The 13,948-nt window shown below is 37.9% G+C and overlaps 1 protein-coding gene across 4 annotated transcripts in view; it reads right to left on the bottom strand.

Moving 5' to 3' along the window:
- Positions 1 to 13,948, bottom strand: part of SNTG1 (syntrophin gamma 1) — a 339,536-nt gene that overhangs the window by 151,187 nt on the left and 174,401 nt on the right. For 3 of the 4 annotated variants that reach the window (XM_089517284.1, XM_089517286.1, XM_089517287.1), the window contains exons 3-8: positions 12,718 to 12,770; positions 8,654 to 8,788; positions 6,790 to 6,846; positions 2,743 to 2,800; positions 1,039 to 1,082; positions 886 to 927 (exon numbers count right to left, since the gene is read on the bottom strand). In XM_089517284.1, coding sequence (XP_089373410.1) covers positions 886 to 927; positions 1,039 to 1,082; positions 2,743 to 2,800; positions 6,790 to 6,846; positions 8,654 to 8,788; positions 12,718 to 12,744 — 363 coding nt within the window. In that variant the 5' untranslated portion in view covers positions 12,745 to 12,770. The remainder of the gene's footprint in view (positions 1 to 885; positions 928 to 1,038; positions 1,083 to 2,742; positions 2,801 to 6,789; positions 6,847 to 8,653; positions 8,789 to 12,717; positions 12,771 to 13,948) is intronic. The other variant, XM_089517285.1, reaches the window with a different exon arrangement.

The following is a 13,948-nucleotide window of genomic DNA, read 5'->3' as shown; positions in this document are numbered from 1 at the left end:
TGACCTTGCTACTGAGGTGGAATCCCAAATATGTAAAGCCCCAAATGAGAGAGTGATAGCTCACATGTTCTTTCGAAGTAGGGGCTCAACATGTGCTGTTGTAACTGCACTAAAATAGTAATGTACATAATTAATGTGTAGGAGAGCTTAATTTAAGCAGGTGTGTCAGAACCATTGAAAGTAGATAGATTTGGTTTATTAGAAATAATATGCATACACACCCTAGAAAGTAAAATGTTAACTTGACTGAGGTCAGAAATCTTCAACCATGGAGAAGATGTGTCCAGTTCTGGGCACCACAATTCAAAAAGGATGTTGAGAAACTGGAGCGTATCCAAAGGAGGGTGACCAAAATGGTGATGGGTCTAGAAACCATGCCTTATGAGGAGAGACTTAGGGAACTGGGTAAGAGGTAATATGATAGCCTTGTTTAAGTATTTGAAGGGTTGTCACATTGAGGATAGAGCAAGCTTGTTTTCTGCTACTCCAGAGAATGGGACCTAGAACAATGGATGCAAACTACAGGAAAAGAGATTCCACTTCAACATTAGGAAGAACTTCCTGACAGGAAGAGTTGTTAGAGAGAGGAACACACTCCCTCAGAGGGTGATGGAGTCTCCTTCCTTAGAGGTCCTTAAACAGAGGCTGGATGGCCATCTGTCAGGGGTTATTTTATTGTGAGTTCCTGCATGGCAGGGTGTTGGACAGTACGGCCCTTGTGGTCACTTCCAACTCTATGATTCTATGATTCTATGTGATAACCAAACACCTGACCATTCAGCAAGGCTTTTCTATTTACACAGCATAATGGTGAACATTGCCAAAGATAAGCAGCTATGTACATTATAAACCAGAATGGTTTAGAAAAAGGGAGTGTAAGCTCACCACTTCTTCATGCCTGCATTTCCTTACATTAATTCCATTAATCTGTTAAGGGAGAAATAACAATAATATTTTGAGTAAAATCAGGAAGCATACAGGTTGAGCTCTACATGACATTAGAAATAAAATCTGATATAAGAACATGTTTTTGCCTACCTGTAGAATTGCATCTCCTATGAACAGCAAGCCTGAGAGTTCCGCTGAGAAACATAGAGAGACAGAGAGAGAGAAGAGGGAAACTGTGTTTTGCATCTATTTTTCCCTATATTTTTCCACTAACAGCATCAGTCTAGCATGAAATAAATGAAACAATGAGAAATAGTTGGCAAAAAAGAAGCAAAATCATTTAATGTTTCCCTACAATTATATATTCTGGAAAAAATAAAAAAAACACTTTTTTTTGTTAAAAATACATCTAATCTCTAAAGAATGGTATCTCTCATTTGCAGACATGGGCTTCAGTCCAACTGCAAACTAAAACAGACTTATGTCAATATGCACATATGTACATTCTGTTGATTCAGTGAATCTTCTCTAGTTGGGACTAACCGTACTAACCTAAAGCCAATAAAAGATCTTGGAAGGATGGCCTAAAGACAGACTGGATTTTAAAAAAAAACAAAAAACCTATTTTTTTGTCCCACCTTTCTTTCTTTTTTTAATCCACATGAAAATAGAAATTTAAATGTATATTTTATGACTGTATCCACCCACTGCAAAAAAACCCAACCAACCAAACAAACAAAACCAAATACATTTTTGTCTTAAAATGTGGATATGCTTTGATAGTGTTTTTTTTTTTTTTTTTTAAAATATGAAACACTGAAATACAACTTTCCAAGAATGTTCAAATTTGGATGGATAGCTAGGGAGATGACCAAACATCCTAATTTCATAATTTGCAGATCCTCCTTATCATACCATCTAAAGACAATATGTCACTTTAACACTGTCTGTATATTTTTTTCACATTTTCACATTTTCACTGATGAATAAACGTTTGGTTTCAAACAATTGCAAAGACTCCTCCCCACCTCATTACCATTGCAATCTTGCATTTATCATACAGTTCACTTCTAGGTTGTTCTTACACCTCATCTTCAATATCCTAAAAATCAAGTTATGAATCAGCTCAAAGGAAATATACAGCAGGCCTTTCCCATCTGGAGGTGGGGGGGAGGGGTTGGTTCATTCCCAATGGAAAAAAATGCAGCAACTGAAGCTCAAATTAGTCAATGGTCAGTGACTTATGCATTACAGTGGGTGCATGCTGGCATTAACTAATATAAAACGGGAGGAACACAGGAGCATGGATTGCTAGCCTACTATTATGGTGGGCTCACTATATAAACTTGGAGATAGTTGTAGGTATTCTGTTCAGCAAAAGCTGTTGTGCACATTCAAGTAATTTCCATTTTATAGCAACCTTAAGGCAAACCTTAAGTATTCACAGAATCATAGAGTTCCAAGAGACGCCAAGGGTCATCCATTCCAACCCCCTGCCATGCAGGAACACACAATCAAAGCACCCCAAACAGATGGCCATCTGGTCTCTGTTTAAAAACCTCCAAATAAGGAGACTCCACCACATTCTGAGGGATTGTGTTCACTATTGAACAGCCCTTTCTGTCAGGAAGTTTTTCCTAGGGTTAAGGTGGACTTTCTTGGCAAGATTTGTTTAAAGCTGCTTGTCATTTATTGCCTCTGAGGCTGAGAGAATGTGACTTGCCCAAGGTCACCTAATGGGTTTCTATGGTTGAGGGGGAATTCAAACCCTGGTCTCCCAGATTTGTAGTTGAACTCTCAAACGACTATACAATACTGGCTCTAGTAAGCAACTTATCTGACACAAAAACCTACCTCGTTGCTCTTTGGAAATTTTGGAAATGACCACTGGAATATTATGCTCTGCTCCTCCCTATGAAATAAAAAAAAATCATATTTCATTTAACATATGGCAAACTTACAATACTGTTATATTTATTTAAAGTGTATTTGCTTTTATGTTTGCATTACTCAGGAGGTTGGGGAATGGTCTGTTTTACCATTTCTTTTGGCCTGTTTTACCATTCCTTTTCACAATAAGTATAAAAATGTAATCAATTCTATTGCTAAGGAGTAAGAAACATACTGGCAGCATCAGCACAGCAGAGTGTGAACCAAACAATGAGAAAATGTTGACAAAAGAATGCAGGTTCCTACAGATTCTCCAGAAATCACAGTATCAAGTCTAATGTATAGAAATAAAAATGGGCACAGTTCCAAATACTGGCCATGCTGTGATCTTTTTCTTGTCATGCTGACAAGGAACTGATACATAAAAGCACATAAAAGAAAATAATACATTTGGACATTAAAGAGAATGTGAAGGTCTTCTTTGTTTCCCTCGGTTCTTTTTTGCCATTCTTTCATGCACAAAATTCTGTAAGAAAATGAATAGGAATCTGGAACAAAGGAGGGGTGGCATCTAAGGTGGAGAACAACAGGTGCACCATAAAGGGGGGGGGGGGACAAAAAAGGTTTTCCATTTTTAAAAGAAAGATTACACAGGTAATATTAAACAATGCATGTATACTTGTTCATTTTTTAAAAAGGACTTGTTTGGCAATATCTATCAGTCTACAACAGAAACAGATTTAATTCTCTAAGCTTATTTGCCCTTTCCACAAGAAGTTTGCACTGCTCAGTCCACATGGCTTTGTCACTTTGTATATTAGAAAATGTATCTATGGATGCCTTGTTCATATATCAACATTTATACATCACAGAGGACTGTTTCAAAAACCCACCACTGAAGGCATTCATAAGATCAGATCTACACAGCAATTTCCCCGTGAATGCAATATTTTTATCCCTTTTTGTTGGATATTTTAGTTTCCATGTTTTTAGAAACAGAACTGTGTTAAGGGGCCCAACACATGTTCTCAAACATAGGATCACAAACAACATCAAAATTAAAGCTAAATATTTTAACATTTTTCTAACAGGATCTGGCTGTACAATTCACTATGCTGGATATTGCCAACCCCTAGAGAGAACCAGTTTTATCTGATAACTGCATGTTTCAAAGCTGAAAGTTTGGAAGTTGGATATTTGAATGAATAGAGGTAGTAAAAGTACTTTCCTGTCACAGATCAGGACTTCACTTTTGACACCTAAGATACACAGAGTCTAAACAATGATAGCAGGGATCAGGTAGAAGCCTGCAGTAAGTGTTAAGATGGATGAGCCATATAGTCACTTGGAAAGCAAAAAAGGAGCATTGCTACTAATAAACAAATACTAGGTATTGACTGACACTACTGGGAGTGGAGTTATTCTGAAGCTGGCTAAGTAGTCAGTGTTTGACTATCCCAACTGTATGTGGGGCAGTCAGGAGAAGGCACAAGTTAGCTTGGTTCAATACTAGCACTCCATGATGCCTTTCTGATTCTTTATGTGGTCTGAGACCATGGAAAAATGAGGCAAAGTGTTATGAGAAGAAAGGAAGAAAGGAAGGGGGGGGGGGGAGTCTTCAGTAGAAAAGAGCTCAAGAGAGATACTTTGTTGTGGAGATTTTCTTTTCAGGAAACCACCCATTAACACCACAAATCTATCTGTGTTTGAACAGGAAATTGCAGATAAAAAAATCTTGGAAAGCCAGAAATTAGGAACTCAAACAACTAGTTTCATGAATAAAATAATGATCTTTTTCTGATTTGCTGAATATACAAAATTATTTATTAGGTCTTATTTAATACAGACATTGATAGATTTCAAGTTAGATTCCATCCCTCTTCTCATGTATCTATGATTATTATGTTTTCAATACCTTTAAATGCTATTGATAATTCGGTTGTATTTTATTGATTGATGTGCTTTAATCTAGATCTGTTTTGATCTTTGTAAGCTGCCTTGAGCCTCAGTGATGGGGAAAAGGTGCTATATTACAGATGATGATCATGATGATAATGATTTCCCTCCTTACCTAATTTCTCATTACATCTGATGTTTCTTAACTCTAGTTAAAATACACCAAACATTAGTTTAGAATCCAAACTAAACCCCTGTCCAGTGATTTAAGACATCATCAGTCTGATAGAATGTTTCACAAGCCCTTGAAAGTTGACAGAAAGACCTTGCAAGTATGAAATGTGAATACAGTTTTTGGAGTTAGTCAATGGGCTGGTACATACCGGCGCAAAGCAGCATGGCGGTGGTGATATAAGAGCTCAGTGTGATTCAGCATCCACATTTCTCGAGTCCTAATATTGGCGCCATTACATCATAAGGCTGTGGCACAGCCTTGTGACATAAGGATGCCAGAGGGCCCAAACAGCTCTAGCCAGAAACACCATCATAAGGGCTGCATCCTTATGATGGCACAAAAAGGAGCTCCATTTTGGAGCTCTTTTTTGAGCCAGATCGTTGCCGCAGCCATGTGGTTGTTATGGCAGCGATCCGGAGAAGAAAGGGACAGCCTCTGGACATCCCTTTCTTCTCATCTGTACCACTCCCATAATAACTATTATGTGGTTAAAAATTAGTGGGCTCCTCTGCTGAATGAAAAGTAGTACTGGATTTAAATTATTTTCTAGTGCCTCCAAATTTTGAACTTACTTTACAGATGTCATAAACAACATTGTTATTTTCAAAGTTTGAAACTCCTCGTTTAATTATCAGTAGATAAATTATTTTCCTAGGTAGTCTGACTTATTTCCATTTGTTATTTTTCATAACCATGGAAATGTTAATGCCCAGAGAAAAAGTAATACCATGGATTGACTTAAATAAACACAGCCCATCATGTTAGTAACTTCATTGTTACAGAATTTTGATGGTGCAGATACATATAAACACATTGGACTAATTTTAAGAAATAAGAGTGGGATCGAACAGAGTTGTTCCACTGACAAAACTACTCCCATCAGGTGAAACAAGAAAAATAGAACTCCTCAGCTTCCTGCAGTCCTCTGGCCCTGATGTGTACCTTCAAACATGTTGCAGAGAACTGGAAAATCCTCCAGAGCAGGATTTTTGGTAGAGCAGAGAGTTTCAACATAGAAGAAAGTGTGTTGTGGGAAGGGAGGGACCTGGCTGAGCAAGTGAAAATCTGCTATCATGACACTGGATTCAGCCTGCGTTTCCTTTTGACTGATTTGCTACACACTGTCAACATAAGACAGTAGCACATCCATTTGCTTCCAAAATCATGTTCTATATGTGGGTATTTTTGGGAAACATATATAAATGATGTTGTGTAGTCATAGAAAATAAATTTCTTCACTACTATTGTAAGACAAGATTTTGTTCAGAAGAACGGAAAACAGATGTCCGTTGCTTCAGAATCAGGTACAACATTCAAAATGTTCTTCTTTTCTTTTAAAGTTTCCTACACTTATCTCAGATAAGTGTTTCTTACACTAATGCTTCCCACACTTATATCAGAACATACATGTGGATTCAGGTTCCACCTGGTGACACAGTACTATTTTTCAGTTTTATTAACAAGGCAATGTGAAAATAAAACAGAATTGCAGAACTCATAGAGAATTAATTGTGGTGTTCCTGCCATGATAATTTAGCCTTCATTAATAAGCACTTAAAATTTAAGTGCCATTGAACAGAAGACCAGCGTTTGTAGCTGACTATCTTTTATATTATATCACTGCATACAGTACAAACTGGATCTCAATGGGATGCTGCGCCTGCTTGTTCTCCCATTAATTCAAGGAGGGGTGGTGGAGGTGGTCTGAGTTGATTGCCTATTGTAAAAGTACACAGAACTTTAATGAAACCTTTAAGGACTCAGTGAAAGTGCAGGTAAGAATTCAATCAAGCAGCTTTTGATCTCATTAAACACATTCTCTAAAGGATAAAAGATACTTCTGACACAATATACAGAACAATAGTAAAAACACACACTACCTTTATACTTAATCCAAATCCTCCTACTGTCTGTCTTCTAATAGTTACAGTCCTTTCCTGTAAAATTAAACCATTTTCAGTTTGTATGTAAATTAAATATTTCCTAGGAAAAATATTCATAATTTCAACTTTAATGGGCTTTTCTTGGACTAGGGACTTGGCCTTTATAATGGAGTTTTGGGCACTTTGTTCTCATATGGCAATTCTGAAAGAAAAGCAGCTATTTTTCTGTTTCTAATTGTAAAGTGACAAATTATAGGAAAACACATTCAGTTGAATAAAAGAGGAGCCAGCATAAGTCGTTGAATATAAATACTTAGTGCCATATAATAATTCTTCTTTATAAATAAGCATACAAAATGCTTGATACAACAAAGTATTCTCTATGCATGCATGGCTGTCTGAACCCCTCTCACATGTTCCAGGCAGCAATGAAACTCCATCTTCTTTTGTGTAGGGATACTTGATATAGCTGTACAAAGTGAAACTCCTTAGCTTAGCCCCAACCACCGTATAATTTTCATGCAGACAGCCTGAGTCTATCGGTGAATATAACAATTCACTGTCTAATAATTCCAATGCCTAGATTCTGAACAGTGCCCAACCTCAATGGTATCCTTAAGTTAGGGGTGGACAACTTCCAAGAGTTAGGAAAATGAATGAGAAACCAACTGGTTAAATAAAGGCCTCTCCTGAATCTAAAACTCCTGCTGGTGGTGGGGATATGCAGAAATTGCCCTAGCAGTGTAGGCAGCATTTTAAGCAAATTAAAAAGATTTAAATGCACTGAAAAGCACACATGGGTTGCTTTACTTTTTCCATATAATTAATTCACTATCATTCATTCTTAAGAGAGGAAACTAAAGTTTTGCACTACAGGACACCACTGGATTATTTATAATTCTTTGAAATACTGGGTGGTCTGAGATAAATACTGAGTGGTCTGAGACAATGTCAAGTGGACATGTCTAGTCAGCAGAAATACCATGTATATTCAAAGCTGCACGTGCTGGAGTAACACTTATCTCATGGTGTGCATTGCAATGGCATGAATTATGTTAATATCTATTAACAATGAAACTCAGTTATCATGTCCACTGAGTAGTAAACTTTGTTTTTAAACTGCATATAACACAAATAGCCAATATTTCATACACAGAACTTGTCTTTCATAGTGAGGATCTGTTCTTAATTCTCGCCTAGTAACATGGAAGGGCAGTCATTGAATAAATCTAATAACTTCTTTGATTTAGGGAGAGCTAAGGAAGCATCATCCTAAATTAACATACTTGAACAGCTTTATAAGGCCAGTAAAAGCAACATAGCCACAAAAGAGTGCTCTGAGAGATACTAGAGGGAAACAATTACAGGGCATCTCTATTTTCTTCTATGGTAAAATTTGCTTGATGTTGGAAGCAAAGCACACCCACTGAGGAAGTATAAAGTCAATTGGTTAAAACATAAATATGCATACTGCCCATTCTGAGCTACTAGTTTTTAACTGTGGTGAAAACATGGTAAAATTTATTTCAGCTCTTATTTTTTGCACATTTATGGAACGGCACAAAAATCAGTATTGATTATGTTCTCTGATAACAGACCAAAAGAAAAATAGCCTCCCCCCCCCCCCCCCCGCCCCAACAACTTGGTATCTTACAGCAAGGACATTTTTGTTTGATTATTGGTTTGCATTTTTTCATTTAGCACCTGGGGATGCATCAAGTCAGGATTTATGTACTTAGCACTTGCTCAAGCAATTTCACCACTGCTGTATATTTCTGCATCTCCCAATGAAAGGCAATCTAAACAGTTCAGCATGCACAATATCTTCAGCTGGGAAGCCACTAAAGAATTTGATACTTACACCAGAATAAAAAGGTTCACCAGACACACAGATCACGTCTTGTTCTTGAATTGTCAAAATATCTTTGGCTAAGTGCAACCGCACTTTGAAAGGCTCCTGGTTACCATCCTGCAGCAAACAAATCCCTGTCTTTGTCTTCGAAAAGAGAAAAACATTTCTTAGTTTTCTTGCTGAATACTAAAGAATAAGTACACACTCATCCATACACACACACACACATACACAAATATGTTCACACACACTTTTTTTAAAAAATGTCAAACTGGTATATTCAGTGAAGTATTAAGAGGCACTAGTACATACCACTCAAATTACACTCTTATCAGCTGAAATATCCACCATAATAAGAAATAAACAGAAATGTTGAAACAATGATATGGCAAAATTGATTAGTTACATTTTAGTGAGTTGCAGGTGGTTCATTTAATAATATTTGGCTTGTGCAAATAACAAACAAGCCATACTAACAATGTAATAGACAATTGCTTTTAACATAATCATAAATAAATAAAATATCAAGGCACGCATTTCAGTCATCAGTGTCACAGAGCACACAGGTTCAACCTTGGATGTTCCTTAATACAGTGTGTTACCCGGGAAGTTTATGTTAAGCTTACAACCTCTGTTTAATCTAATTAGAAGTATTAGGATTACTCATGAGCCAGAAGCTTAACTCGGATCATAGCAGAGCATTGAAAGCCCATGAAGGATTCCAATCATCCTGCTTTATGATTATAATCCAATAGCTCTTCAGTGTAGAGAGAGAAATTCATTTCAAGTGCATTTCAGATCACAGCCTGTGTCAGTGGATTAATTAACTAAATCCAGCTGGTCAGTCTGGAAAGAAATATTCTAAACAAGGACAAACAGTACAGTATACCCTGACAATGTGAAAAGCATAGTGTGGGTCTTAGATTCATGATGATCTGATAATATCAAAAGGACTGTGTAGCTTTGTCTTCTTACTTCTGTTTTCAAGATGGGCAATTGAACTCCTATACACTTTTAGATATTTGATAGTCATCTGCCATATATACATTTGTTCTCTGGTCTTATGTTGGAAGTGATCCTTTTCCTTCACAGTACGATAAATTTCAGATCCCTCAGCCCTGAAGGATGCTGTTGTTTACCTATTCATTCCTGCCAATGGGCTCAAAACTTTTCTGTCCCAAGTGTTGCTGCTTAAACACACACAACCCACATGCTCATTGTCTACCTTCACTCACTCCTTCAGTTTCTCCTTAGGTTTCCTGTCATTTCTAAAGAGAACAAACCCATATGTCAGTGTGTTTCTGCAATCAGTATATTGTTATTGTTGTTTGACTTCAAGTAATTTCCAACTTATGGAGACCCTAAGCTGAACCTATCATGGGGCTTTTCTTTACAAAATTTATTCAAAAGAGGTTTGCCATTGCCTTTTCCTGAAGTTGAGATGACTTACCTAAGATCACTCAGTGGGTTTTATGGCCTAGCGGGGAATTGATCCCTGGTTTCCAGAGTCATTGTCCAACACTCAAACCACTATGCCTTGCTGGCTCTCGATCAGTATATTGAATTTTCCAAGTAGTCTCCATCTTGTTCTAACAGTACTATCCAACTAGAACAAAGCTTGGAAATATTACTATAGGGACTACAACTCCAATGCTGCCTGGGTAATTCTGGCAGTTGTAGTCCAAAAAAGTAACTTTACCAAGATCTCAACTAGAAATATCCAGCATGAGAGTTACAAGGAGAAGCAACTGTCACTTGGAACCTGTCGTTTTCTCAAGACAATATAGGGCAACAGAAGACTTATACCTTTTTCCTACACTTTGACAACTATCTCTCTAGTTACTGCAGCTGACCAATGCCTTGGCGATTCAAGGCAAGCATGACTTCTATTCAGCCTCAGCAATCTTCCATCTGGGTATCTGTCTCCTGAGTGGGCAGACACACTTCCAATGCTGGAATTTTACAGCTAGCCTCTGGCAAGTCACTCCACTGCTGAAGCAAGTGAGCCAGATAATGCTCCAAAGCATAATACGTTGCATTGAAAAGTTGCTGAAATTGTGCTTTCATGTTCCTGATCTATGAAATAAGGACATCTCAGACGGATGAAATCTAAGATATAGGGCAAGGAAGAGGAAAGGAAATGCTAGAAGGGCTATGTAGGACTTATATCTTAATTCTCCTATTATACCTCAACCAAACAAGGTCAGTGTGCATGAGGGTAGGGTGGGGATCAAGAAAAAAGCCTAATGATTCACACCTAGAAGCATCCCAATAGTTTCTAATTAATTTGAGGGCAGCCTACGGTAAAATTATTTTTGAGAAATGTTAAATTGTTTATACAATAATTTTGCTTTACTTGACTGCACACTTCTGACTTGGCTGATTACCCTATAAAATCTCTGGAGAAGCTTTTTAAAGAGCACTGGGGGGAAAATTAAGCAGCATGTAACCATACAGTAGACATAATTAAGCATCACGATGGAATTAAAACAGAAGTCAGCGCTGTGATGCACATGGGCAGAGTTTATTCACAGTTTGAACAAAAGAGAAAAGCATAGGGAAGGGGGAAGGCCAGCTATTCACTGAATGACTGACTGCACATGTGCAGAAAAACTTAATTTATATGGAAATCTCTTAAAATTGTAATGAGGTCCTGGTAGCCTTTGCCTTACTGTGCAGAAGCTACTGCAGCACAATACTTCTTTAAACTAAATCTTCAGTTAAATTATATCCTTTCCTGTCCCACTTGAAAGCAGCATTGATACACATAAATAGGGCAGCCTTTGGAGCTGAAAAAAGGCAAACTTATTTCAGTTCCAATAAAGCCAAGCAAACATATGCTTGTCTGAAAATTGTTCTGTTTAATGTTTTGATTTATATTTTATTTTCCACAATGTTTAGCTTCTGAAAAGCTCATAGATGAAAAGAGGTCTATAACTGTACAGACTTCCAGTAAATAATCTTTTCCATGAAAGATGTGTTTGGAGCAGCACAACCCAGAGTTTCCCTCTCCATCTACACTCTACAGTGGCTGTTTAATTCAATCTATTTGCAAAACGTCATTTACACACATATACCCTGTTACCATTTTAGCTCACTGTCCTCTTATGGGAGTGATTGTTCTCCTGTATTAAATGTATGGAAGGGAAAACTTTACCCATTGTTCAATTTCCTGCTTGTAGTATAACAAAACTGAAAAATAAAAAGATTAGCAGATTCCCAGCCTCTGTATTTTCAAAGCTACCTGTGATTCCTCGGGGAGGGAGATTGTGTCACCACCTTATTTCTTTGGGATTACAAGTCCTCCAACTACCTTTACCTACAACAGTCCTGCCAAGAGCACAGACCCTCTCCCAATTCCCATGCCCTGCTTTCTCTTTGGTCAAAGTTAAGAGAATAGTTCAACCTGAATGATGGCTCTCTCTATGTTTTGCTTACATAGGCTAAAACACAGCTATACACTGATCACCTGAAAGTACAGTGTGCCCACACCATAGGCGGGTGCCCCATACAAGGCTTCCTGCTTACATAGAAGCTGTGCAATGGAAGAATAAATGGTGCACGCACTCTCCCGCACTGCGAGCATGCCCCCATTCAATTGAATTGGACTTCAGCTCATGCATTTTTCAGCTTAGGTGGGGTGTGTGTGTGTCCAGAACGGATCCCCTACATAAGCCAAGGGACCACTGTATGTCTCATTGAACTTTTTTTAATGTTAAGGGTGTAAGTCATCACTAATTTTCTTCTTCAAAGAAGCAATGAGTAATTTTAGCAGATTTCTTCTCATGTAAAACTGTAAAGTTTTTGAAACTTATTTGCAATTCAGGTCTTATTCTTTGCAAAATTAGCAAATGGTTGTTTTGCACAGAAAGCATCATTTTCTGCACATGAAACATATTTTGCTGCACAGAAAATGATAAATCTTATGGAAATATTGTTTTCTGAAGAAAAAGCTGCTCGGAGTGCAACTCACTTAATTAACCCTTCTAATATTCATATTTAAAACACAAAGAACACAATGATTTTACATCTGTGATTTTTTTAAAAAATAAGTTGCATAGAATTGGCATTACCTCTTCACATGCAGTCCTGAAATCCATGTGCTATGGCACCAAGAGATGTGTGTCTAAATGAGAAAAAAGAAGCTTTATTACGAACAAGAAGAAGGCTATCAAGCATTAAAATGAATGCTTTAAACCAAGCATTAAAATTAATCATGTAGATCTGTAATACTGAAATGGGCCACTTTTGGGCCATCCAGATGTCAATGGATGCAATTTTAACCAAGGGCTGAGGCAGATGGCCCAAATGCAGCGTGGCAGCAGCGATAGTAGGGTTCCAGATCACGCATCAACTGCATGGTCCGGAATCCTACGATGTGCAGATGGCGGCCTCCCATCCACACAGGGGCGGCCACCTTGCCATAAGTGAGGCGCAGCATCCACACATCACTGTGTGTTGCTTATGTCACAAGTGTGTCATTGGTGCACTTGTGACGTAACCCAGAAGGCGCAAAAAGAACCTTGAAGAACCGGGTTCTTTTTACTGAGGAGGGAATTTGGAGGTAAAATAGTCTCCTGCAGACTGCCGTTTTTTGGCGGTGATGAAAGTGGAGAGTTACTGTGTGTGTGTGTGTGTGTGTGTGTGTGTGTGTGTGTGTGTGTGCAGGGCCACATGTTAACTATCCTTACTCCTTACTGAAAGAGAAGAAAAGATAAAGAACTTAAGACAGCATGTTAAAGACTGAAGGGAAGGCGAGGGACAGCTCTCATGTAGAAGGGTGGCTAGTTTCATTCAGAATGATTGAAGAGTGACTGTTTTCAAATATATTCCCAACATACCATGTCACCACAACTCATAATCCTTAGTTCTGGACAAAAACCTCATATTTCTTACACCTCAATGTAAAAGTGAACATATGAGATGAGGACATGTCTGGGGAAAATGATCAAGTTTCTTGAGGTGGAGAACTGTGCTAAACATTTTACTGAACACATTTTTAGTACATCGAAAACAATACCAGGAGGATAAGGTGTGTGAAAGAAAGATGAAAAACCTATTTATACCCAACCATGAAATAAAGAGACCAGACATTTGACCTATATCCTATTTAATGCTAAGCTCTTGAACTTCAACCTTAAACTTCAACACTCTTGAGAAAATTGATGAAAGTGAAAAAGCCTGGTGTGGGTCCAGCTGAAGCCGGGTGTCAATTCTCAACCAATTTTCAACCAGCCTTTACTTTGGGTGCCAACACCGGACACTGAGGTAATTCTGATGATTCAAATTGTATCCTCAGCCAGT

The sequence above is a fragment of the Sceloporus occidentalis genome, unplaced genomic scaffold (genome assembly GCF_023333645.1).
Source record: "Sceloporus occidentalis isolate IW3139 unplaced genomic scaffold, rSceOcc1.0.p SCAF_3, whole genome shotgun sequence".
NCBI lineage: Eukaryota > Metazoa > Chordata > Lepidosauria > Squamata > Phrynosomatidae > Sceloporus > Sceloporus occidentalis.
The sequence above is the reverse complement of the archived record's forward strand: the minus strand, read 5'-3'. Positions and strand labels throughout refer to the sequence as shown.